The sequence below is a fragment of the Pelodiscus sinensis genome, chromosome 3, assembly GCF_052426305.1.
Source record: "Pelodiscus sinensis isolate ZL-2025 chromosome 3, ASM5242630v1, whole genome shotgun sequence".
NCBI lineage: Eukaryota > Metazoa > Chordata > Testudines > Trionychidae > Pelodiscus > Pelodiscus sinensis.
Genome location: NC_143054.1, coordinates 124,868,960 through 124,894,402, shown reverse-complemented (window position 1 = coordinate 124,894,402; position 25,443 = coordinate 124,868,960). Strand labels below are relative to the sequence as shown.

General features: G+C 38.6%; 1 protein-coding gene across 1 annotated transcript in view; it reads left to right on the top strand.

The window, feature by feature from the left end:
* Positions 1–22,735, top strand: part of COG2 (component of oligomeric golgi complex 2) — a 36,212-nt gene extending 13,477 nt beyond the window's left edge. Inside the window, exons 8-18 of the mRNA XM_075924714.2 lie at positions 2,569–2,693; positions 4,564–4,690; positions 9,972–10,111; positions 12,114–12,175; positions 13,579–13,730; positions 14,692–14,892; positions 15,710–15,782; positions 16,303–16,445; positions 19,392–19,531; positions 20,168–20,348; positions 22,296–22,735. Coding sequence (XP_075780829.1) covers positions 2,569–2,693; positions 4,564–4,690; positions 9,972–10,111; positions 12,114–12,175; positions 13,579–13,730; positions 14,692–14,892; positions 15,710–15,782; positions 16,303–16,445; positions 19,392–19,531; positions 20,168–20,348; positions 22,296–22,397 — 1,446 coding nt within the window. The 3' untranslated portion in view covers positions 22,398–22,735. The remainder of the gene's footprint in view (positions 1–2,568; positions 2,694–4,563; positions 4,691–9,971; positions 10,112–12,113; positions 12,176–13,578; positions 13,731–14,691; positions 14,893–15,709; positions 15,783–16,302; positions 16,446–19,391; positions 19,532–20,167; positions 20,349–22,295) is intronic.
* The last annotated feature ends 2,708 nt before the right edge of the window (positions 22,736–25,443 follow it).

Below are 25,443 nucleotides of genomic sequence, written 5' to 3'. Positions count from 1 at the left end.
AGAAGTAAAGCAAAATATAATCATAACTAGGGCAAGACTACAATAAGTGTAATTAGTAAGGACAGACTTCTTATTTAAACATTATTCTGTAATTATGATAAATATCTCAGACTTCAGAAAATCTGCTCTTGACAATGCATTCTATTTCAGTTCCACTATCTTTCTTTAGGGACAGGAAGCATCTGGTTTATCTGGCTTTTTATCTGTGCTATCAGTTTTTGTGACAGGCTTCCGCAACAGCATTAGTGTTGGTGCCTCTCTACTGGAAAGGGTAGTTGTGTTATTGAAAACCAGCTGTGGCAGGGGTGTTTTTCTACAGTGGCAAGATTAGGGATGTAAGAGACTAGTTGCTTCCTTCATCCCTTGCTGCCTTTTATCAGAGAGAGGCAGCAAAGGAGGGGGAGCAGGAGCCAGTGCTCGGGGGAGCCAGCTTTAAAGCTTGTTCCCCCTCCCCTCCACCATCTCTGCAGGGGGCAGAGGAGGAAGAGGCAAAACAGAAACAGTGTGAGCAGGGGCTGACGCAGTCTCCAATTGTGCTGCTTCTGCTGTGATTCTGCTTTTAAAATGTACAAGGGCTCTTGTACATTTCAAAGGCTGAGACGCCACAGGGAGGGCAAGGCCAGTGGGGGAGTCCCCCGCTCCTTGCACGGCTTCCACTTTTGTACTGTAGCAAGAGCCCTTGGCAGAGGCCTTACATTTAGATTAATTAACTAATCGAATAGTCTATGGGATTTCCATCAACTGTTCGATTAGTCTTTAACATCCCTAGGCTTTGACCTGGATAATTCAATTTGGGCATTAAAAGTGCTGATGGCTAATCTACACTAACAGTGGTACTGCTGCAGTGTTAGTAATGTAGTGGTGTGAGACTTCACTAAAATTTCCAATGTGGACAAAGCCTCTGTTAGCTACCCGGATGTGTTTGTAGACCTTTTTTTTTATTTTTACACTGGAAACTACCCCCCTTCCTAACCTTAAAAAATCTAAACTACTAGCAATAGACAGAAAATTAATGTATACTTGACATCAGCTAGTCCTTGGGACTTCTACCAACTAACTGGTCTATACTAGCACTGCCACCATTGCTATTGTTGGATCAACTTAAGAGATGCAAATTTAGTTCTACAAAAATGGCCATAATAAACTAGGCTTCAAGTGCTTTCTGGGGCACTGTGCTAAGGTATCTGTTATGTGTTGATTTATATTTAATCCCTGCCCCAGGGAGCTTACAGTCTGTCTTTTAATTCTGTATTTGTACAGTTCCTAGCACAGTGGGGTTTGGTCCATGATTAGGGCTCCTAGGCGCTATACTAATACAGGTTGAACCTCTCTAGTTCAGTACCTCGGGACCTGACTGATGCTGAACCAGAGAATTTGCCAGAGCATGGGAGATCAATGTTGTCTAGCAGCATTACCAACACTACAACTGCTTACTGGACTCTTAGAAAATAGGGGTAAATTAGAGCTAAATAGCAGCACAGAACACTGAGAGCAAGGACTGGTAGCTGTAAACAAACTTTATGGAACCATGGGAAACTCGGCCACACCCATACTAAGTGTACATCTGACTAATTAAAATCATGCTGAACCACGGATGCTACCGGACCAGTGAGTGATCGTTTAGAGAGGTTCACCCTATACAGATAATTAATAATTCACTGAAAAGGATAAAATATCCTATAAGAAAAGCTCATTGTAGCTTGTTTCTTAATTCTTATAGCTAATCCAGGCATTCCTTTCTGTTTATATTTATAAGGTTGCTTTTAAAAACTGACAATAAAAAGCTATTGGAAAGTGACTGTGGACACAACCCAGTGTCATTGAACTCTGTGGGAAAACTCCAATTGACTTCATTTAACTTGTGATCATGCCCAATGAAGACCAAATTGTGGGTTTTGAAAAGCTTGCTCTTACAAAAACGAAAACTGGTAAACTGTGACTTTTTTTGAAGTCCAAAAAAAAGTTTGAGAAACATTCCACTATGGTGCTTGCAATCCAGTTATTGCGGCAGTGTATGCAAACCTAAAAGTACAGTGAATTAAAAACTGTCTTTTTAACGATGTTAGCTTAGCTTTTCCAAACTAAGAACTGCAAAAATGTTATTGAAAGTAGAAAACTATAACTTTTAAAGTTTTTAAATTTTAGCAATCTCATACATAAAGAAATGTCCTTAAAATCATTTTAAATCTAACATTGTCCCTTAAATTATCTCCATTCTTATTGCACTTTATCAGGGAATATTATTATAATAAGAGTATATTGAGAGACCAGGACTTCTTAAACATGAACTTTCTGTATTTTGCTATCTCGTTATTCTAGAGCACTTATTAATTGTTTGTTTTTGAAGCATCCAAACATGGTCATGCTAATCACATTGAATTTATTCCAGTGACTGGTTAAACCAGCCACATTGCAATGTAAGATAAAGAAAATATATAACTAAAGATGGGCATTACATTGTATCAGTTATAATATTTACTGAATTCAGTGTGTGTATGTTTCACATCTGATTGTTTTTTCTCCACATCTTGTCCTGTCTGATGTTTCATGGTAACCTCTTCCTGGCAGGTGATTGTGGAACAGTATGTTCAATCTCATCCTAATGGCTTGCAGGCCATGTACAATAAACTGCTGGAGTTTGTTCCTCACCATTGCCGTCTCTTGCGTGAGGTAACGAGGGGAGCTATGTCAAGGTAACAATCTGTCAGCTATACGGTAGTTATAATTGTTGATTATGTAATAGTTCTGAATGATCTGTATATTTAACTGCAATACACAAAGAATTTGCCTGTCCTGTCCTAAAGATCAGTACTGTTTCTCTTTTATATCTAGACATTTAAAAAAAATTGTTGTGAACATTTCCTAATGCTCTAACACTGGGCCTGAGAAGGGAGAGAAACTATATACTATGTTATTGAATCACAGTACTGTAGTCCCATCAGTTCGGCCTGACCCTCCAGTAGCCCTTGCTTTCTGCAGACAGCTTATCTAGGACCTTTTCTACTATTATCAATTGGGCCCAACCACCCCGAAGGGTAGAGGAGAAGTCCTCACAGCAGAGCACTAATCAGGGAAGCCAGGGGCTGGGGTGACTATGAAGCTCGGGTGTGCTGGGAAGTGACGACGTTCAGAGAAGCCAGTGGGATGTTTTGATTGTTCTTTGCCCCGTTAAACAGGCAATGGGTTTGGGCCAGGGTCCTGATGCACCCTGACCCTAGGATGGACCTTTGCCCGGGCTGTGGAATGCCTGGAAATGGCACCTCATATATTTAAGGAGAAGGAGGAAGAGCAGGTCATCAATTCAGAACCTCAGGTTGCTGAAGGGAAAATGTGTTTGATGTCTGTCATATCTTCATTTCCTTCAGTGATACTTTTGTCCAGGTGGCTGATATCTCTGTCAAGTAAACAATCTGCCAAGTTACTGTGGAGCTGGTGTGTAACCATAATGGAAACCGCTAAGCAGATGCTTATCAGTTAATTGTTTAAACAGTTACACTTTGCATCCTTAAGGGCACAATGAAGTTTTTAAAGTTACTGGATTGTCTGCATAGCAAAGAATAGAATTACTGGCTTTCCTCAGTAGGTTTGACTAATTCATGATGTGTACTAAACAACAGATTTAATCTATATAACTCTCTTTTTGCTGTCCATATAATTATTTTTGCTGTCTACTGCAAATGCTTTATTCCTCTTGCAATTAAACTTCCTGTCTTGAAGCCCACTGAATTGAAATCTACTAAACTGTATCCATTTACACATCTATTCAGAGGCTAGTTAATGTAGCAGTCTACTAAATTAGCAGTGTTTAGAATTTAATCTCTGGAAACTGCAGAATTATTTGACTATTGAGCCGTCTTATTGCTATGCTTTTTACATGTCTAGATTTTGTGAACATCTCAGTTCTGTTTAAAGAAATATTTAATATGTTATAGGCTTAATAGGAGTGTTTTTTTTCAGTATTTCCTCTGATGTACCCTACTAGAATTATAAATGCTTCTTTCTTTTTATGCTCCATCAGCTTCTGAATTTGTCAAGTCAAGATAAACTTTTAATCTTCCACTTGGAAGCATAGTACTACTTGCTGCATATAGAAATGAGATTCAGAAGACGCATAAATGGGAATTTCCTTTCTTGCCAAATGCTATTTCCATTTGGCATCTGATTAATGAGGGAACTGTTGGAACTTTAAAACATACATGTTAAATTAGGAATTTTTTGCTGATACTTATTTCAGAATTTACTAAAAATGTGTTTCTACATAAAACTATTTACGGTTTTTCTAGAAAAAGCATTAAATTGGAACAAATCTGGTTGTCTCAAATATTGTGCTATAATGTAGACATAATAGATATGAAAATTGTGAAAAACACATAAAGAAAGAACTAGTTTAGCTGAGTATAAATGTGTATATATTTATCTTTTTTCCAATTGAGAAAAACTACATAATGCAGTATCCAGGTTTTGATTAACATTGCTGCAATATTTGAGGTTTCCTGAGTGAAACGTACCATTTTTTGGAAAAAGAAGAAAAAAGGAATAATTGAAATATTTATCCTCTTGCAGTGAAAAAGCAAATACTGTTCCTGGATATGATTTTTTAGTGAATTCAGTGTGGCCAGAAGTAGTACGTGGCTTAGAAGAAAAATTATCATCACTGTTTAACCCTGGAAACCCAGATGTATTTCATGAGGTAATTTGAAGTGTTCTTACATTTGCTGTAACTTTGATGTGGGGAAGAACTAGCTTGTTTTTTTAGATTCTCTTGTGAAAATTCATGTTGCTGCATATGGCAGTATGTTAGGGATCATGTGATATTTAAAATTGGCTTTTAACTTTATTAGGAACAAATTATGCCATCAGATCATAGAAGCATAGGGTTGGAAGAGACCTCAGGAGGTCATCGAGTCCTGCTTAAAGCATGACCAATCCCAACTAAATCATCCTAGCGAAGGCTTTGTCAAGCCAGGACTTAAAAGCCTGTAGGGATGGAGATTCCCCCACCGCCCTGCATAACTTATTCCAGTGTTTCACCACCCTCCTAATAAAGTAGTTTTTCCTAATATCCAACCTAGACCTCCCCCACTGCAACTTGAAACCATTGCTCCTTGTTCTGCCATCTGTCACCACTGAAAACAGTCTCTCCCCGTCATCTTTGGAACCCCCCTTCTGATAGTTAAAGACTGCTATGAAATCCCCCCTCCCTTCTTTTCTATAGACTAAATAAGCCCAAATCCCTCAGCCTCTCCTCTCCTTGCATGTACTCCAGCCCCCTTAGCATTTTGGTTGCCCTCTTCTAGATTTTCTCCAATGCATCCACATCCTTTTTGTAATGGGGGGCCCAGAATTGGACACAGTACTCCAGATGTGGTCTCACCAGCACCAAATAAAGAGGAATAATCACTTCTCTAGATCTGCTGGCAGTGCTCCTCCTAATGCATCCTAATATGCTATTAGCCTTCTTGGCTACAAGGTCGCTCTGTTGACTCATATCCAGCTTCTCATCTACTGTAATCCCCAGGTCTTTTTCTGCTGAACTGCTGCTTAGCCAGTTGATCCCCAGCCTGTAATAGTGCTTGGGATTCTTCTGTCCCAAGTGCAGGACTCTGCACTTGTCCTTATTGAATCTCATCAGATTTCTTTTGGCCCAATCCTCCAATTTATCTAGGTCATTGTGGACCCCAATGCATGGGTAGGACTCACACTGAAGTTAGTGGGAGCCTCACAGTCATGTGAATTTGATCTTAACCTTTGCTAGACAGCAGATATCTGTAGTTTATAGAAAGACAAAATGTAAATGAAGGCGGGAAAGAGAACTAAATGTTTAAGGCTGGAACTGCTAGAAAGAAGCAGCTGTCATGTTAGTTAAACATCTGGGAAGCAACTTGGCATTTGAATGTGACCTGCTTTTTACTGTGGAAAGGTGTATTCTTTGTCCTATTCTACTTGCTGAGCCTTCAGTCTTCTTCATCACTAGCAATGCTGTGACTAAAGATGTTTTGGAGGGCAGCTTGAATAATTCAAATACTTTGAGGGAATGTGGGTTTAAAATGGCCTCTTGAAAGAACTATTGTATAATGTCATACATATTTACTAAGTATGTTAAAAAATAGATTCTGAAGTGTATGGAAATACCTGTCACTACAGTTTTTCCATGATTGTGAACAATGTTGCAGTATGTGAGAGCTGACATTTTACCGGTACTTGTCAGCTGGAAGCTCAGTCTGATGTAGAGTCGGGCACAAAGAATGCAGCTTGCCATCTGAACAGAAGGCTTACCATTTCCTAGTTTGTCATCTGCTTTGTCATGCATTCATATGGTGAGCTGCCTGTGTCTTATCTAAATCAGAATGTCAAAATAGCTTTCTTTTGGGTTTATTTTTCTTATTTGTGACTTTCTTAATTGATTTAATCCTCTTTGTAGCTACCTCCATTGATAAGGATTCTCATATTACTCCTTTTAAGATGGTGGGGTGACTATTATAACAAAAAAGGGAGGAGGCTTAACAGGTATATCAATATTAAGAAAAATTCATCACTTTCTCTTAGAATTTAAGATCTTCTCCCTGCAAACACACAAAGTAGTTACATGTCTAAAATTAAGCACCTATGTTTGCAAGTTCAGGGCTTACATAAAGGACAAGCATCATAAGGAGAGTAAACAGTTGCATGTTTTCATGCAACTGTCTCGAATATGGAAATAAAGCAAACGAGCGTGTTTGTTACTAAAGGGAATGCTTTTCAATTTTTCATTAAGCATCAGCTGCTATTCAATGCTCTATTGAATGCCCTGTATATGACAGTGTATTGGTTGTGTAGTGCTTTTGTCCTTCATGCTGCTCAGGTTAAATTGGAATATCTTTGTGTCTTAACTGAAAGCTTATCTCCATGTAAAAAGGATAATATTTAAATGCTTACCTTTTAAAATTAAGCTGATATTGACCTACAATCCAGTTTGACCTCAGTTACACCATTCAATCAAAATAGAGTGCTCCCCAGACTGACTACTTAAGTGAAAATTTAGCAGTTCTGAATCTGAGTCATTAAAATATTTTAACCTAAAATCAAAAAGGAATTAAAATTTCAAGTGTCAAAATGCTGCTATGTCCATTATTGTAAAAAGACCAAAAGAGATGTTTCTAGGAATTAAAATAAATTCCATAGACACTTTAAAAATAATTACTGTATTGTATTACAAAACTGAATCTCAAATGAAATTTACCTAATTGACTTTAGCATTCAGAGTACAGGAAATAAACTTTCTCCTGCTTTTCATGTTCATTTTCAATCCATTGTGCATTTGATAGCGATGTGTATATAGTAAGTTTCACATTAATTCTGTATATGTTGAATGTTTTATGGCACTTCTGTACATTGCCCTACAGTTATCCTAGGAAGTAGCATTTAAGCTGTGTCTATACTGCAGTTAAAATCCTATGCTTGGCCCATGCCAGCTGACTCTGGCTAACGGGGTGATTAATTGAGATGTAAATGTTTGGGCTTAGGCTGCAGCCTGAGCTCTGGGACCCACCCACCTCACAGGGGTTAACAAAGGCTGCACCCAAGCCACATGTCTACATCACAATTAAACAAAGCTCATGAGCCCAAGTCAGATGGCCTGGTCCAACTGAAGGCTTCTAATTGCAGTTGTAGGCATATCCCTACTGTCTTGTTGTCTTTAACTTGTGTTTGTTTTGAATTAGACAGAATAAAACTATCCTAGTTAATATAAAATTGGTTCAGTGTTTTGAGTTACATTTAAGTTCATTTAGGTTTTCTTTAGATGTCTTCAAAGTTAACGTGGCTAGAATGTTAGAGCGATTCAGCTTTAAGCATCATAATTTTTAAATGACTGAAGCAGTTTTCATCAGCTTTGTATCTGCGAATATTAGTGGTGTAAATTAGATCAAGTCTGAAGACTATATATTATGCTTTAAGTTGTATATAAGGTTATTAAGAAACTCAGATTTGTATACTGGTAGGCTGTGTCTAGACTGCAGGGATTTTTCGAAAAAAGTAGCCTTTTTTCGAAAAAACTTCACCTGCATCTAGACTACAGCCGCGTTCTTTCAAAATTAAATCGAAAGAACACGGCTTTTCTTTCGACGGCGGTACTCCTCATTTCACAAGGAAGAACGCCTTTTTTCGAAAGTGCTCTTTCAAAAAAAGGCGTTCTTGAATGCAAACAGGGCTTTTTCGAAAGAGAGCATCCAGACTGCCTGGGTGCTCTCTCTTTCGAAAAAGTGGCTCACTTTTTCGAAAGAAGAGGTTGCAGTCTAGACACTCTCTTTCGAAAGAGGCTTTTTGGAAAGATTCTTTCGAAAAAGCCTCTTTCGAAAGAGGCTTGCAGTCTTAGACGTAGCCTCACATATTTATTGGCAAAAGTACGTTATAGGGTAAGGAGGACAAATTTTAACCTTATTTCTGCATTTCCTAATTTCTGCTTGACATTTCACTCTTAACATGACATTAATGACATTCCATAATTCTTGGTACAAAATAGTGCTTCATTACTATACAGCATTTATGTATTACTTGGAATGAATCTACTTTTCCTTGGATGGTTCTTAGCTTTGTGCCTTGTAAAACACAGAATGTATGACATGATGAATCACATAATTTATACCTGTTGAATTGGTTAACAATAGCTTATTGTTGAAAGTGGATGCAGAATTGTTTTAGGGTACTTGTAAACTTTGCACTGGACGTCCACAACTCTGAAAGGAAATACAGGCAGTCCCCGGGTTACATGGATCCGACTTACATCGGATCCCGACTTACAAACGGGGTGAGGCAACCCCACACTAGCTGCTTCCCCCCAGCAGACCAGGGAGACGCGAAGCTAGCGCCTCCCCCCCCCCCCAGCAGACCAGGGAGATGCGGAGCGGCTTTTCTCAGCAGACACCTCAGCTTGAGAATAAAGGACTGAGGCAAGTGAGGTGTGGGAGAATAAAACTGAGCTCTGGAGAAATGTTTGGCTAGAGTTTCCCCTACAGTATGTACCAGTTCTGACTTACATACAAATTCAACTTAAGAACAAACCTACAGTCCCTATTTTGTACGTAACCCGGGGACTGCCTGTAGTCTAGATAGTTATTCTGAATTACTTATTTGTAAAACATCTTTATCCAACCAGAAAACTTCTCAGACAACTTCCTAAAATAAGGGTCCAGTGTATTGCACCTGCAGTCCTAAAGTAAACTGTCATTCTCTTGTTTTTGAATTCTCTCCTCATTCTATTCTCACTTTGCAGCTTTATCCCTACATGCCTGGCACTGACCCTGTTTTGCAGTCACCTTTGTCCACTCTTCTCCCAACACTGTACAACATGGGAACGTTCCTTCTTCTATTTCTAGACCATTGTGTCAGCTTCAAGTCCTGGAGCACCTCTGAGTTAGTAGCTCAGTATACTTGGACAAGCATGGAATGCCAATAAAAAGGAGGTGTCACTGTAGAACTTGCGCATTTATGGCATAATTCATGGTGAAGAAGTAAATCTCATTTCCTTTCACCATGGAATAAACTTCAGTTCCATTGCAACCCAGGCTCTGGCCTTATGTGGTATTGTCAATACTACAAAATAAATCCTGTGACAAAGTGTCTTTGAGCCCAGATCTATAGACTTAGACTCATAGGGCTTATACTATGTTACTTAGAATGGCCATGTAGACATTTCTGCTTGCTCTCTGAATCCCACCCCCTCTCTGGATTTTGGAGACCAAGTTACAGCCTGAGCAGTAACATCTACGTGGCTATTTTCAGAACTGAAGCTTGGGCTCTGAGATCATTGCCATGATGATGTTTTTGCAGTGTAGACATACCCATGAAGACTAGAAGTGGGGAAAGTGTCAGCTGACTTTGGGAAATGAAGTACAACTACAATCTTATAGACCTCATAACAGAATCAGCATGCATTCTTGACTACTTAATAATAAACTCTGAAATGTAATAGAATATGGGTTTTCTTCATACAGAAATACACTATAAGCATGGAGTTTATACAGAAATTTGAACGACAGTGTGGATCGCAGGCCAGCGTGAAAAGATTAAGAATGCATCCTGCCTACCACAGCTTTAACAATAAGTGGAATTTGCCTGTTTATTTCCAAATCAGGTCAGTGTGTGCTCTTTACTTTTAAGGGAGGAGGCAAAAGCAAAGTTTAGGCATGGCAAAATAACATATACCAGTGCCAAAGCTCCTCCATCCTTAGGAGTTGTACTTATTGCATAAAAGCATCTTTCTTAAAATGCAGATGAAATCAAAATGTAAGTAACCCTTTAGAAAAAGCATGATTACTACAGTTGGTTACCAGGGCATGTAATTATTTTCTATTGATTTCACTGAGTTGGCCAGCTAGAAAACCCAAAAAGTCTCACTGCTGATAAGACAGACTAGTTTTCAAACCTTGTGCATCTTCTGTCATTTAGTGTCATCTTATCTTCTTGAAATTAGAAATAATGTATATTTAATAGAATTTTTGCAAGGCTGGTGGAATGCTTAATAAACTTGCTATCATGGTAGAGTTCTGTTTTTCAAAATCTCTAATTGATATGATACTCAACCCTTTATTTTAATCTGTCATGTCCATAGCTCAGCTGCACCTTTGATCCTTTCTCTCATTTCATTGGGTGTACTTCCACAGGTGTTAGGTTTCATGCCTTTATCTTTTCTGGGGTGGAATGCTGCATTATCCTACTCTTAGACCAGGTCCTGGGCTAAAATAGCCTTTGTATCAGCTGTGTTTGAACTCAGTACATGCAGTTTCCCCTTTTGGAGCTTATAATCAGAGGTAAACACATAAGATCAAAACAGCCTTTTTAAACAAATAGTTTTGAAATCTTAACAATAAGAATGAAGTATAGCATAAGAGATAAAGGATTTGTAAAATAAAGATCTGCACACATCTGGTCTTACCTAAAGGCTTGTAATCCCTTGGCAGAAAACCTGAAGATGTCTCTCGTTACTGTGTCTCCCAACAGTGTCCACTCCCTGAAGAAGTGGATTTTGCTCACGAAAGCTCATATTACTATATATTTTTAGTCTCTAAGGTGCCACAGGACTACTCATTTTCTTGTTTTTCAAGTTACAGACTGAGTTCTTAATAATTTTATGCTCAGAGATCATTTGTTTATATTCGAGTTATGATGGGAAAATGGGAATTGCCATACTAGATCTCACTGGTCTGTCTAGTATCTCTGACAGTAGACAATAGAAGATGTTTCAGAGAAGATGGTAAAAGAAATCATATAGTTGGCAAATTATAGAATGTTGTGAAATGTTTTTGGAAATGGCTGTGATGCAACAGCTGCTAAAACAAGGGAAATCGCCAACAAAAAAAATAATTCTCTTATGAGCAAAACTAAAATAACAGCTTGGCTTCAGGACAATTTAAAAATATTTTGCTATTTATTCTGTTTAGCCAGCACTCTCCTGAAAATTATAATGCAGGTTCTGTCTAGTAGCGTATTACACAAATAAGTATCTTTAGGCTGTATACTTTATTTAGGTAATATATGTCGATACATATGAGAGAGTTGGAAGTTTTCAGTACTGTGTTTTGCTTTTATAACCCACAAAGTGTTTTTATTTTTTTAAATGAGGTCAAGGCATCCTGGGAGGAACTATTGATTTTTATTAGGTACAGAAATGTTTGCAGAACCTTGTGCCGCTCATTGTTCATTAAGTGAACACACAAAAAGCTACAGGCACCATGATCATGTGACCTAACTGAAGGTTAACTAAAGCAAATATAAGAAAGTGAGACAATGTGTTGACTTTTTTCCAATGTGAAAACAAGCAAATTAAACAAGTTAGGGTTTCTTACTAAAGCTATAGACTGTCCTCAAACTTGTTACTTTTTGTAGGATGTTAAGAATATAACTTTAATCTGTTTCCTACTTGTTCCATTTCATTACTGCTTAGAAAATTACAATTTTTTTCTCTTTTAAATACTTTCCGGTTAGGGATAAAACTAAGTAAAAATAAAAAAAAATCTCACAAGACAAACAAACAAACATACCTTCTTTTGTTATACCACTGAGAGTACCAGGCATATTTAAATGCCAGTTTAAATAATTTATGATTTGTAATACTGTACAATATTTTTGTTTGTCAGATTTAGAGAGGTAGGAGGAGCCTTAGAAGCTGCACTTTCAGATAGCCTAGAAGAGGCACCAGGTAACTTTATTTACTAAAACTTGTTTTTATTTGTAAATAAAACCATTTCCAGGTAGTGGTGGTGATTTGTCTGTTAGAGTAATCAGTCACACAAAACTGTAGATCTTAAAATCATGACAGTCTTTTGACTAGTAAGCTAATTAATAGGGCTAGATCAATTCATTAATACAAATAATGGTATCTGGTTTATACAAATGCAACGTGGTATCTAAATTACTGTAGGTCTCCAGAAGATGCAATTAAAAATTAAGCTATGCTATTGGAACAAACATCTTGCTTTCATAACTGTACCATTCTGAATAGGAGAGGAAGAAATGTCCTTTTCTAAGAAGCAATTGCACATATTACTCTCAGCAATATTGGCATCATCTTTATGAGTCATTTGTGTGCTACACTGGCCAGAAATTAGGCAGTAGGAATGAATTCATATATATTAAGTGAATTAGGAGTTTCGAGCATTGAATTTTATAATCTATTGAGTCCATTAAGAGACTGAACATGTTAAATGGAAATGGAGGGAAAGGACCGATGCTGTGGAAAGAGAGCCAGGAAAGAAAAGAGCAATGCCTTTTTAAAAAGCATTAAAGGCAATGCAACTGTTTGATTTTTTTTAATAGAATATATCTCTACAATCTGTATAAAACAAACTTGCAAAGCACAGGGCTAAAGATTATGAGAAAACTGAACAGGAAGGTTAGAGATGAGGTACATTGCCTTTGTTTCTAGAACTGATGCATTAGCCTTAGAAAGAAAATCACCCAAAGTTCAATAAGTGACCTCTGTTATTAAACAAATACTTTTAAAGCAGTTTTGGCAATAGAGTTATGTCGTTTGCAAATGAATAATACTTAACCCTCAATCTGTATATACCTTACGCTTAGTTTCTCACACTCCTTTACTACCAAACAGTGGTAACAGCTACTGTTTATTGCATTGTGTTAGCATTACATAGAACAGTTGCTGTTCTGACATGTAACTTATATGCACTCAGTCAACCCAGTAACTTTTTAATGCACCTTGTGAAACCTACTAAGATAACTAAAACCAGTTCTGAAAATGTTATCCTATCAGGTGACTAGTCAGTAAATATGGAGACAATATACTTGAACTATGGGCAAGATTCTTTGTCACCTTTTTGTTGTACATTTGTGCACTGCTAATGGGCACTTGAGATCCAGGGGAAAGTAGGTCTGATATTAAAAATGTGTCTTAATTTACCAAAATTGTTTAGTCTTTGTGATTAACATTATTCCCAACAGTGATGTTTTGAAGTTGAAAGTATGTTCATTTAAAAAGTAGTAATCAAAGCACAGAATCATAACCTATGAAAAATAAGATTTTAAAAATAAGATCTTGAATCATGATTATCAATATAACTATTATCCCCTAATTATTTTTTTTAGCTGGAAGCTCATATTGCCTTTTGGCCACTCATGTGGTATGGGTGAGTCTTCTGAAGTGTTGGTCAGATCAGATGTTTTTACCATTATTAGCTCATCGCCTATGGAAATTTACACTGCAGATTTTAGCACGTTACTCTGTGTTCATTAACGAGGTAAGATAATCATATACTTATTCCTGACATATACACATCAAATGAAGTGTTCAGTTGAAATCTATGACTTACAATATTTTAGTATCTTTTAGATTAAAGTGCTGTTTAAATAGTGCCTTAAAACTAAAAAATATTGAAACAAAATGTTAATGGTTACTGTTAGGGATGTTAAAATGCAGGTAATTGGCTAACTGTGTAACCGTTGAAAAATTTGAGCAGTTACATGCACTTGCAGAGCAGGGCAGCAACTAGCTTTCACCTGCTGCCATCACTGATACAGATGCTGCAGCATTGTGTAACCATTTGGTCACTCATTTAAATGGCTACACTCGAACATACCTAGTCACTGTTAGGAACTATTTTGAAACATTACTGATGTAAAAAAAAATTCAATGGACAACTTGCTCTCAGAGTCGTCTGCTCTCAGTTCATTATAATGGGGCTGCTACTTATGCTTCATTTCCATGTTGCAACTGAAAAATGGCAGCGACATGGTTGGGGACGTCAGCCAGTGCAACCCTTAATGTTCACAGGAATAATATTATTAGGAGTGTGAAAATAAATTGCAACATCCTTTATGAAATGAAAAATCATAGTCAGATTTTCAGCTTTTATCCTTCTCCCAGTCTCAGCAATCTAAACCACTGTGGTTTGACTGTCATCACGACATTTGGTAGACTCTGACCCAAAGAACGGATTCTATTGCATAGATCTCTTTAAAGATACATTTGGGTTCTGAGGTGATGCTGAACAATGTTGGATATTCTGAGGCATTTTATTAATATGGAAAAATCAACAGGGTGGAAGAGATACTTAGATGCTTATAAGTTCTGCAAATGTTGCACTGTATTGAGAAAAATATTATGGAAGTCTTTATATGCTGCAATTGTGAGCTCAGCTGTAACTATCTATCTAAAACTATGTAAAAGACTGATGTTAATGTCTCACTTGGCTACTGTAGCTTTTGCTCAGGCCTATTTCCAATGAAAGTACAAAGGACAACAAAAAAGCTGTGGCAGCTAGTAGTAAGGAACCCTCTGGAAACCCCAGCCTCAGTGAAGACCAGGGAAATGGCACTTCTCCAGAAACACAGTGTTTACCTTCTATATCCAATACTCAGTTGGTGTATGTTGCTGCAGATCTGGACAGACTTCAGGAGCAGGTTGGTATAGGCTACTGAACATTTTAATTGATCATGTGTCAATTCTGTTTGGTATATTGCTCACATCTTAAATATTTACCAGTGCTGAAACTAGCATAGTCATAAGCAACAAAGCTTAGGAAGGTGGTTTTGCTTTTATTCAAATATGGCTGGTTATAGAGATACTACTACAAGTAATGAAGGAGTCCAGTTTTCCAATAAAATTAATTTTTCAGCAGTTCTTGCATGGCTCCTGAAACCAGGTTTTTTCCATTTGCTTTTGGCACCAACTAGCCCTGCCCTGTCTTGCACCTCTCCCTGTGTGAAAGATGAACAGGAAAAATCTTGCATCCAGGGGCACAGTACAAATAGGCTCCATGTTTTGAGCTATTTCAGTTTAAATAAATATTTACTGTTTAACCTTTGAGCCTTAACACGTTTTTATGGATAACTGCATATAAAGCATAAATATAAATCTCACAGATGGTTTGTGTTGTACAGATCTACTTGGAGGGATTCCTGTGCTTTTGATTAAACTGAATTTCTTAAAACCTTTGAAGGAGCAAGTCTCTTATTTCAGTAATACTGTATTTCATTAATTCTAAATGTTTGGCCTTAAAGGCCATGGCAGAGAGGCACCAAGTGCTAAATGCCATAATCTTGTGTATATCATTTGTCTTGTCTTGTTGATTCCTGTCTAATAGTCAGTAAAAACATACACAATATTTAAGCATAACACAGTGTCTTCTTTTAGTTCATGGGGAGTTTTCAGACCTTGAAAATACAAACATAAATATGTTTCATAACAATGGATGTATGCATATTTGTTTTTGTTCAGCTTCCTGAACTCTTGGAAATTATCAGACCAAAACTTGAAATGATTGGCTTCAAGAATGTATCCTGTATCTCAGGTAAAGTTGTGAGTTTGATTTTAGACATTTTGGAAAACAAAGGGAAAACATTATGTACATCAATACCTTTTGTAATATTTAGAAGTACGAATTTAAACAAAAAAGCTATTTACTCCTTTGCCAATTCTAGTCCAAGAACAGTAATTAGAAATAGTCGTGAATGGGAGCTTCAGATCTGGAAAAAATTCTACTGAACTTTGGGAGAGTGTATGTCTGAATCTGAACTTTATGACTGCCTCATCTCTATTACCAACAGTAGAAAACAACTCATCTGATGAATGTCTCCCCCACGCCCTTTTTTTTTCTGTCTGTGAATTGAACTTTTAGTAGATATCTCCAAAGTTGTGTAATGTTAAATATAGGGTTTGATTGCAGAACTAATATCAGAAATGTCTGTGTTACAGGACATCTTGTTCTGGGATACGTACCGAATGGGGATGGGGAGGGCAGTGTACGTTTGCTTACGTTGGAGCCTTGGCAAGGTAGCTTAGTTTAAACTTCAACGTTTGTAATTCAACAGGAGCCTTGGAAGACTCTCGGGCTTCTTTATCAGCTTCCATGCCCACTTTGAATAATAAGGTTGTTCAGGATTTGAGTGAGTCCTGCTTCAGTTACCTGAAAAGTGCACTAGAAGTACCAAGACACTATAGAAGAACCAATAAGGTCAGTGCTGATCTCGTGTGGGAAAAAGTGTTTTTTTTTAAAGGCTTAGGCTGTAAAATACAACCATCTGATATATTAAAGGTTTCTACCTCACCTACCTTGCAAACATTCCTCCACACCTACTTTGTAACTGTTTAATTCCTCCGCCATTTTATTCTTGCCACACTCAAAAGAACTTTTAATATAGTCTTTAAGTAAAATAGCAACTTGGCTCTTGAAGTGTGACAATAGTTGCCAGAACATGCTGTCACCACTAGTTGGCCTAGAGAATAGTGGGTTTCAAGTGTCAAGTGCCCTGGAGGCATGACACCACTGCAACTGTTGGCACCCTTCTGAGCAGGTTGTAAATGGCTTGGAAACTGACCTGCCCTCTCATCCTTAGATTTGGTCCTTTTCTCCAGTCCCCACATCCTTCTCCTCTTAAGTTTGAGTTGTAAGCACATTAGCAGCAGCAGTTTCCTCATAATACCTAGCCAATGCTTTTACTTGTTCTGTGGACAAATAGAACACTTTAGTCATTGATGCTGTCAAGCCCGTTTATTTCATGAATTTTTCTTTTGGGTGGGGGGAAGTTACTGTTAACTGGAGGGGATGTTGCCGTTTAGGCAACAGTCAATCACTTGAAGTAGTGTTTTCCAATGGCTACCAGCTATTTTGTTTTTCAAAAACTTGTTAATTAGCGATGATAAAAAGCAGGAATTTTTTTGTTAATGTGTAACCACTGAAATTTTCAGTGGTTACATGTTTGCATGCAAGGAGGGAAGCGGTTCCATGGGAGTCGGAATGTGTGGAGAGCTGGCTTGAAAGCTGGCTCCTTGTGTGTACCGACTCATGCTTGCTTCCCTGTGCCGCTGGGCAGCAGTGTGAGGAGGCAGGTGGCTCCCGCCTGAGCCCCCCTGCTGTGCTGCTGCCTCGGATACAGAGGCAGCAACACGGGGGTGGGGGAGGCTTGCGTTTAACAATTAATCAAGACATTTTAAATCACCCATTTAAATTATTATTTGATTCATCAAGTGGAGAGCCTCAATTTAAATCAGCTTTTTCTATTTGTACTTCAATTCTTTTCTAAAGAAAGATGTAATCTCATTGGTTGATATAACCATTAAAACATGTGCATTTACTACTTAATAGAGCCTTCTCTAGACTTGGTACATGTTTTTGCTACCTAAGGTCATACTCTATAACTATATACATTTTATGAGCATTTCTATAGCTTATTGTTTTCAGATTTTTTTTCATTATACATTTTTACTGTGTTCAAAAATGGACAATCATACTGCTTATTTTCTAGATAATTCAGTTTTTGCATATTTCTGTCAAGTTGTGTTAGGATGCTAACTGGAATTGAATTAAACATACAACAGCATATACAATTTATTTGTATTGAAATGTCTACGTAAAATGTTTTGGATACATGAACTTAAAACATTTTATGTACAGCTAAATGTATATTATTAAATAGAGGGGATCACAATAACTGGTGAATTAAATTGATTATTTCAGGTCAGCCTGGGAAAAAATTTAAACATACCTAAGTAAAAATGACTGGCGCATAAGTTCCAGTTCACTAAAATTTCTTGAAATTGCAACAGTCTCCTGACTTACTTTTAATTGTCCTTCAGAGTTTCGAAGCTAGTAGATCTCCTTCCCTCCCTCCTTGCTTTTATTCATAGACTGAAAGGGAGAGAGAAGTTTTCCTGGTTTTCAACTCTCAGTTGATTTCTCAACTTTGAATGAATTAGCCTGAGTGCCTTTGGAATCAATTATATATTTTAAATCTATTTTTATATAGTCGGTTTGCTAGAGAGTCAAGAGACTTAGGAATTCTGTGTCAGAGCAGGGAAATGAACCCATGTGACCTTAGAAAAAACATTGTCTGTTTCAGTTGCCTTTCTGAAAAATGGGGGCTTGTCTACCTCAGAGATGTGGTATGAGAATAAGTTCACAGAAGAGGGTCCAGTGGCACTTTAAAGACTAACACATTCATTAGGGTATTAGAGCATAAGCTTTTGTGAGCTCCTCTGTGCCACTGTAATCTTAGTCTGTTTCAGCGAAAATAAGAAACACGGCTACCTCTCTGAAACTAAAGAGTCTGCATGCTCTTTAGCACTTGCATGCTATGGTAGTGGGGCCATATAAGTATTGGCTGGTCAAGAAGGATAGGACTAGGATGAGGAGCTTGGGGTAAGGAAGGTACAGGACATGAACAGGTTGCGGGCATGGGGCAGACTCCCCTCCAGAGCCTGGAATGGAACCAAATTTCCTGAGTCTCACCAGTACTGTGCTTTTATCAGATATCTGTGAAATCCCATGGCATTAGGGATTTTTGACTACAGACTGATTTTTGCCTCAGCATGCAAATTGCAGGATATACATACTGCTGCTAAAGTGACTCCTGACTCCTGCCAGTTAAATCTTTTCCTGCTCACAAAACCAGGATATATGGCAAAACTCCATCAAGACAGAATGAGGGCTGCTTGATGATATGTCATTCCCTTGCAGAACTCTGAAAATCAGGAAATGGAGAGTTAAGGTTGTTCATGCATTCTTAAGTCTACCCTCTTTCAGCAATGCCCCAGTACTTCCCATTACCACATGCACCATTTATTTTGTCCAACCCACAGTTGATGAAATGTACATACTCTTCATCTCCCTTTTACCAGCTATTCATGCTCACCCACAGGATTTTGTCTAATAGCATTAAAGGAGAAGGGAGGGAAAGATTGCCCATGCCACCTTCCTTCTGTTCTCCTAAAGCTGATTGTCAGAAGTTTGTGTCAAAATGGCACCCTGCGAGAGGATGACATATGCCCAAGCATCATTAACATCATTTTTGCCAGTGAATATGTTCTGCATCTCATATGTGTAGTATAAGTGACGTTGAAATTCTTAAATAAGACATTTATCTGCTCTGTTCTCCACCTTGTTTCCCCCATGCTTTACCAGGAGGTGCCAACTAAAGCATCGCCTTATGTTGACAGTGCTCTTAAACCTTTCTACCGACTGCAGAATGAGTACAAGGATATACTGAAGCAATCCAGGATTAATCAGTGGTTGGAAAGTGCCCTATCTGAAAGCACACAGAAGTAAGTGAAAACGCAGTAGAACTATGCGGAGAACAATCTCAGTGTTTGCCAAAATTGTTACTTTAATTCACGGGTCAGTTTCTTGTTATTTACCAAAGCAAAGCAGAAATATATTGTGTATGCCACTTGCAGGTCTGGGAGTCAGGGCATCTTAGTTCTGTTCACAGTTGTGCTATAGGCAAACTGTGTGACCTTGGGTAAAACACTTAATCTCTGCTATATTTTTTCCCTAAATGTATGTAATGAGTTACACATCTTTTTAAAAAGCCTTTGAGATCTATAAATCAGGTGCTCTGTTTAGGAGTTAAGTATTTTTATTGTTTCAGTAATTACTCATAATTGAAAATGAGAAGATGTTCAATTATCGGACACTTCATAGTGTTTGGAATCTAGACATTACGCTTATTCTGTGGGTGAGTGGGTAAAGACTGCTGGATGCTAAAGAGTGCTTTTTAACTATGAGCACTTTTCTCCAAATCTGCCTCTATAAACCTACTGATGAGCATCTCTTTCTTTAGGAGACTATCATACTGGTTTGCATTTTGGGGGATGGAGGGAGATAAAAAGGCATATTGACTGAAATCCCCATTTACGTAGGAACTTAACTCTCCTCTTCGTTGCTTTCTCTTCACTCAGGTATTATGAAACTGTATCAGATGTTTTGAGCTCTGTAAAGAAAATGGAAGAGAGCCTGAAAAGACTGAAACAGGCCAGAAAAACTGTAATTCCAAACCATATTAGTTCAAACGGGGGTATGAGTGATGATAACAAAATCAGACTACAGTTGGCTCTGGATGTTGAGTACTTCGGAGACCAGGTAAGTTAGAAGAGAAAAGTCTGTTTAATAAACGTTTGTCACCAACTATTTATTGTGGACATATCTTAGTTGTTTACAGTTTTGATCAGGTCTACTAGAAAAAGTTGCATGAAAATGTCTGTTAGTCTGTCTTCTATTAAAGTTTATCTAAGCATAAAATAATTCTCAGCTACACCAATAACAATTTAAAATTAACATATTATACTTTATGTAATTATACAGATTGGGACAATGTCTTGTATTTCTTCCTTCACAATTCAAATTCTTACTGTAATTTTCTTCTGTGTTTTCTGAGAGAGAGAAGCATCAGCAGAGAAAATAAACCTCTTGTATGTTCAGAGTATGGAGCCAGAACAAGGATTTCCTTCATTCTAGTTGTGGCTCTGACCCAGCACCTCTTGTGGCCTTGAATATTTAACACCATCTGCCTTTGTTGCCTCATCTGTTCCCAAACTGACATGAGTTATTACATGAGGGCTACGTCTACACTGGCCCCTTTTCCGAAAGGGGCATGTTAATTTCAGAGATCGTAATAGGGAAATCCGCGGGGGATTTAAATATCCCCCGCGGCATTTAAATAAAAATGTCCGCCGCTTTTAGAAAAGCCGGAAAAGAGCGTCTACACTGGCCCCGATCCTCCTTCAAAGTAGGAATAAGATTCTCCGGAAAAGGGCGCGTTTTCCGGAGGATCGGGGCCAGTGTAGACGCTCTTTTCCGGCTTTTCTAAAAGCCGGAAAAAAGCGGCGGACATTTTTATTTAAATGCCGCGGGGGATATTTAAATCCCCCGCGGATTTCCCTATTACGATCTCTGAAATTAACATGCCCCTTTCGGAAACGGGGCCAATGTAGACGAGCCCGAGGAGTAGCTAATGTTTTTGAAGGGCTGTGAAGATTTCCAACAAAGCAATAACTATTACACAATGTTTAAACTTTATTGACTTTTGAAATATCATAATGCTAAATATAAAATACCTGAACACACAAAAATACAGAAAAAATGCACAAGATGTTCAGTATCACTAAGCTTTTTCTTATTTTTATATTTGTAACCCTTTTTTCCCGCATCCTCTTGACTCTTTTCTCTTGTCACTTCCCTGCAATGACTGTCTTTTTAGTCTGTGATATTTATTTGCATGCTTTAAGGGGTTCAATGAATAAACTAGGTTTCCTCAAAGTACTGTGTGGGTGTGTGCAAGCTCCTCGCTTCAGATTACACAAACTGAATATTCATGCCGAGCTGTGGATGTACTTCTATATTTTTCAGAAGCAAAACATAAATATGTTCAATTAGGTGCAGCTTCATAACACTAGTTACCAAATAATGTTGGTTTTTTCCTTGGCTATGGTTGTGAGAGAGCATTTGAGTGTGGTGATAAATTAATCTTCTAGTCACTCAGCCTTCCTTTAAACACATGCTCACCTGTGAAGACTTTGTGGGAGCCCCTTGTTAAAATAAGTAGCAAATATCATAACTGCGTAATTATGCATGTTTGCTCTGCCTCTCAGCACAAGCTGAATTCAATTTAGTGTTCAGTACATGCACACAGAACATGTTTTAGATCAGATCCTCTATAATCACTGAGAAGATAAATTAGAAATGTATCCATTGTTACAGTTGAACAAAAGAAACATTTTAGAATTACTTAAGCGGTTTATTTAAGTAATAGTTTTGTATACAAGGCACACTTGTCAAATATGTACTCAGCTAATTTGCGTAAGTGGTAAGTTTGCTAGATAAACTTTATAGTGATCAATAACAATAGCTGGATAGTCCTCGCTTTCTAGAAAGCAATGTGTGTAGTAATGGACTTCTGTGATAGCACACAACTAAACGTGTTATTTTTTTTAGATTTTTACAGTAAAATGAAGGAAACGAATAAGGTGTCTACCTTATCCTATAAAAATGTTACAAAACAGTGTAACCCTTTCTTCTGTCTTTTTTTAGATGCAAAAAATGGGTTTACAGACAAGCAACATAAAAAGCTTTTCAGCTCTTATAGAGCTTGTTCGAACAGCCAAGGATCAGACTACAATGGAACAACCTTAATATACTTGAAAACCTGTAATGAAGATCAACCCAATCTCCAAAAGCAGGAAGGAATTATTTCACTCTTCTTTCTTTTACCAAACACTATGTAGCAATGAAGTGCTTCCTAATGCGTCTCTAGCAACAAGTCAATGCATCTTCTTTCAAGACACCCAAAGACTTGTTTCAACAAAAAAGTACAAGAGAGCATTCAGTGTAGTTTTCCATTGTATGGAAGGCAGTTTAAAGCATTCTAAACTTTCTACTTTAGATTAAAAGCAAAGAAAATGTCTTTATTTTTGTTGTAAATCTGAGTGTGGAAAACTGACGTAATGATTGAAATAAATATATAAGTTCTATTCCTAACTGTATCATTGAGTGGGAGAAGGAATGGTGCAGTGGACTTCATCCGCTTAGGGTGTTTTAATCATAATGTTTAAATTATGCGTCGCGTTCAAACTTAATTTTCAAATGGTGGTCCTATGTGCCAGTCTTTGTGGATACTTTCTGACTTCTAAAACTAATCTACTATGTATTTGAGAGTGATTGGCTGTGAGTGAGTCTGTCTGTCCTTCCATTTGCTCAAGAACTCCTCCAAACGGTAAGAGCTTTAGGACTACCAAATTTGGTATGCAGATTCCTCTCTTATCATCACTTAAAGCAACATCACAGTTTCGTTGTTCGAGGGGTGGAGGTGGGAAGGAGCTGAAACTTCTCTTCCCTCCCCTTTGCTCCCTCCCCTCCATGCATACGGGGACACATTAAACTATATACAGAAAAGAAACAGAATCACCTGGCGGGTGAAAGGGGCTGGCTGGGAGTGTGCACACTTCCAGCCCTGAGCCTCCTACCCACTGAGGTGCCCTTTAGGGAGGGCGAAGTGGGGCTGCAGGTCCCATTCGTATGGAAACGTTGCTGACTGTTCTCCTTTGTCACAGAGGAAGGGGAGAGTGCACGGTTGACTCCATTCCTCGATCTGGCTGGGGAGCACAGAGGGCAGCTGGCGCCCCAGGCGGAATCCACGATTGGCGCCCCTGCCTCCACAGCCCTCAATGGCGTGACGTCATCATTGGGCGCCCCGTTAAATGCAGCGCCCTAGACGACGGCTGAGTTGGCCTATACGCACGGGCCGCCCCTGATGCAACCCTCCCTCACATGTATTTGTTGGAGCTGCAATGGCCATGGCAAGAGGTGCTTCTCACCTGGCCAAAAATTGTTGTGGAGAAAGAGGTAGTTCTGTCTCTGGGGCAGCCTGCATATTGAACCCTTCACCCAGCCCCACCTCACAGCAGTGGTTTAAATGAAGAAAAACAAAAAAGATTGAGTTAAGGACCCAAGCAATGCCAGGTAAATGAATGATAACTCTTTTCTTGTTGTTTGCAAAATTATCACAACTGTGTATCACGACGGGGTTTTGTACAGTGGTAGGAACAGTGGTTTGTTTTGCAAAGAGGTGATGAGTTGGACCTTGTTGAGTACTATGAAAGAATGAAACACTTTTATTGTCCCTTTAGCTGAATTTTGCTCAGAGCTTATTTTATGACACTTCTCATCCTGAAGGGACCCTAAAGCATTTTACATGCTATGGATCATTCTAGCCACCAAAAACAAAACTACACCTGGGATGAAACTCAAGCAATGTTAATAGTGCTTAGCAACACTACACTGTAAAATTTTAAAATGGGAAGTGACGACTGGTTAGTTGCACAGATAGACTATAGGTAGGCTGAAAGTAACTTACTCATAGGGTTGCCAACTTTCTGATCACACACAACAGAACCCACCTGCCCCTCTCCTTCTCTAAGGTCCTGCCCCCCACTCCTGCCATCACTCATTCTCCTACACCCTCTCCTACACCCTCACACACTATGACTGAGCTGGGTGGGTCAGGAGGTTGGGGTGTGGAAGAGGGTGAAGGCTCTGGCCTGGTGGGTGGAGGGGTTGGGACAGAAATGAGGGATTTAGGATGTAGAGGAGCTCTGGGTTGCGGCAGGGAATTGGGATGTGGAAGGGGGTGAAGGTTCCAGCTGGGAGTGTGGGTTCTGGGGTGGGGTTGGAGATGAGGGATTTGGGGTGCAGGAGGTGACAGTGGTCTGGGACCAAAGAGAAGTACAGGAGTGGGCTCAGGGATCTGAGCTCTGAGAGGGAGTTGGGGTGCATGGAGAGGTTCAGAGTGCAGGCTCCAGGAAGGAATTTGGGTAGAAGAGGGGCTCAGAGCTGTGGCAGGATGTTGGGAGTATGGAGATCAGAGTGAAGGCTCCAAGTGGGCAATGCTTATTTTTGGCTGTTCCTGATCAGTGGGACAGCAGGGCTAAGGTAGGCCCCGTGGTGTTTCATGCCATGTCTGGGTAGTTTTAGTGTCTAGTTTTTGTGAGAAGCTATTAATTCGAGAGGGTATTATATTAAAATATACTATGAAAAGCTTTGATTTTTCTCAAGGTTCTTAAAGCTTTGGGTATGCCCTGAAGCCCTATCTAGGTCCAGTTTTATTTTAATGTAAAAGGAGATAGAGAACAGAGCTTTGTACAGTGGTAGGAACAGTAGTTTGGTTTACAAAGATGTGATGCACTGAATATTATCAAAAGGGACAGATAGCACTGTGTGGAACCCACTATGTACTTGTTCTCAGAAGCAGACTGATACCTTAAGTCAGCACTTTTACTGCTTTGGTTAAGGTCTTGTTGCAATGCCTGGGTTATTGGTTTAATGCGGACTGCACTAAAGCTGGGTTGTGGGATTAATGCAGACTGTGCATAACTGTTTGCTAGACTTGTCATTTTCCTCAACTATAACTGAATCCTCTTCCAAGCTTCTTGATAAAATGCACTTCGAATGTTGCTGTTCTCAAGCTATCGCTGTCACCTTCCCACTGAGTTTCAAATACAGCATGTGACATCCTGACTGAACAAAAGAACACATTGGAACTTATTTTGGCAATGTATACAGTTTACAGCAATGTTTCTTAAACTTTTTAAGACCAAGGAACACCAAACAATTTTTTTTTGAGGAACACCGGGGATTTTTTTGTTGAGCAAAAAAAAAAAAAAAGATCGAGGGGGGGGGGAGG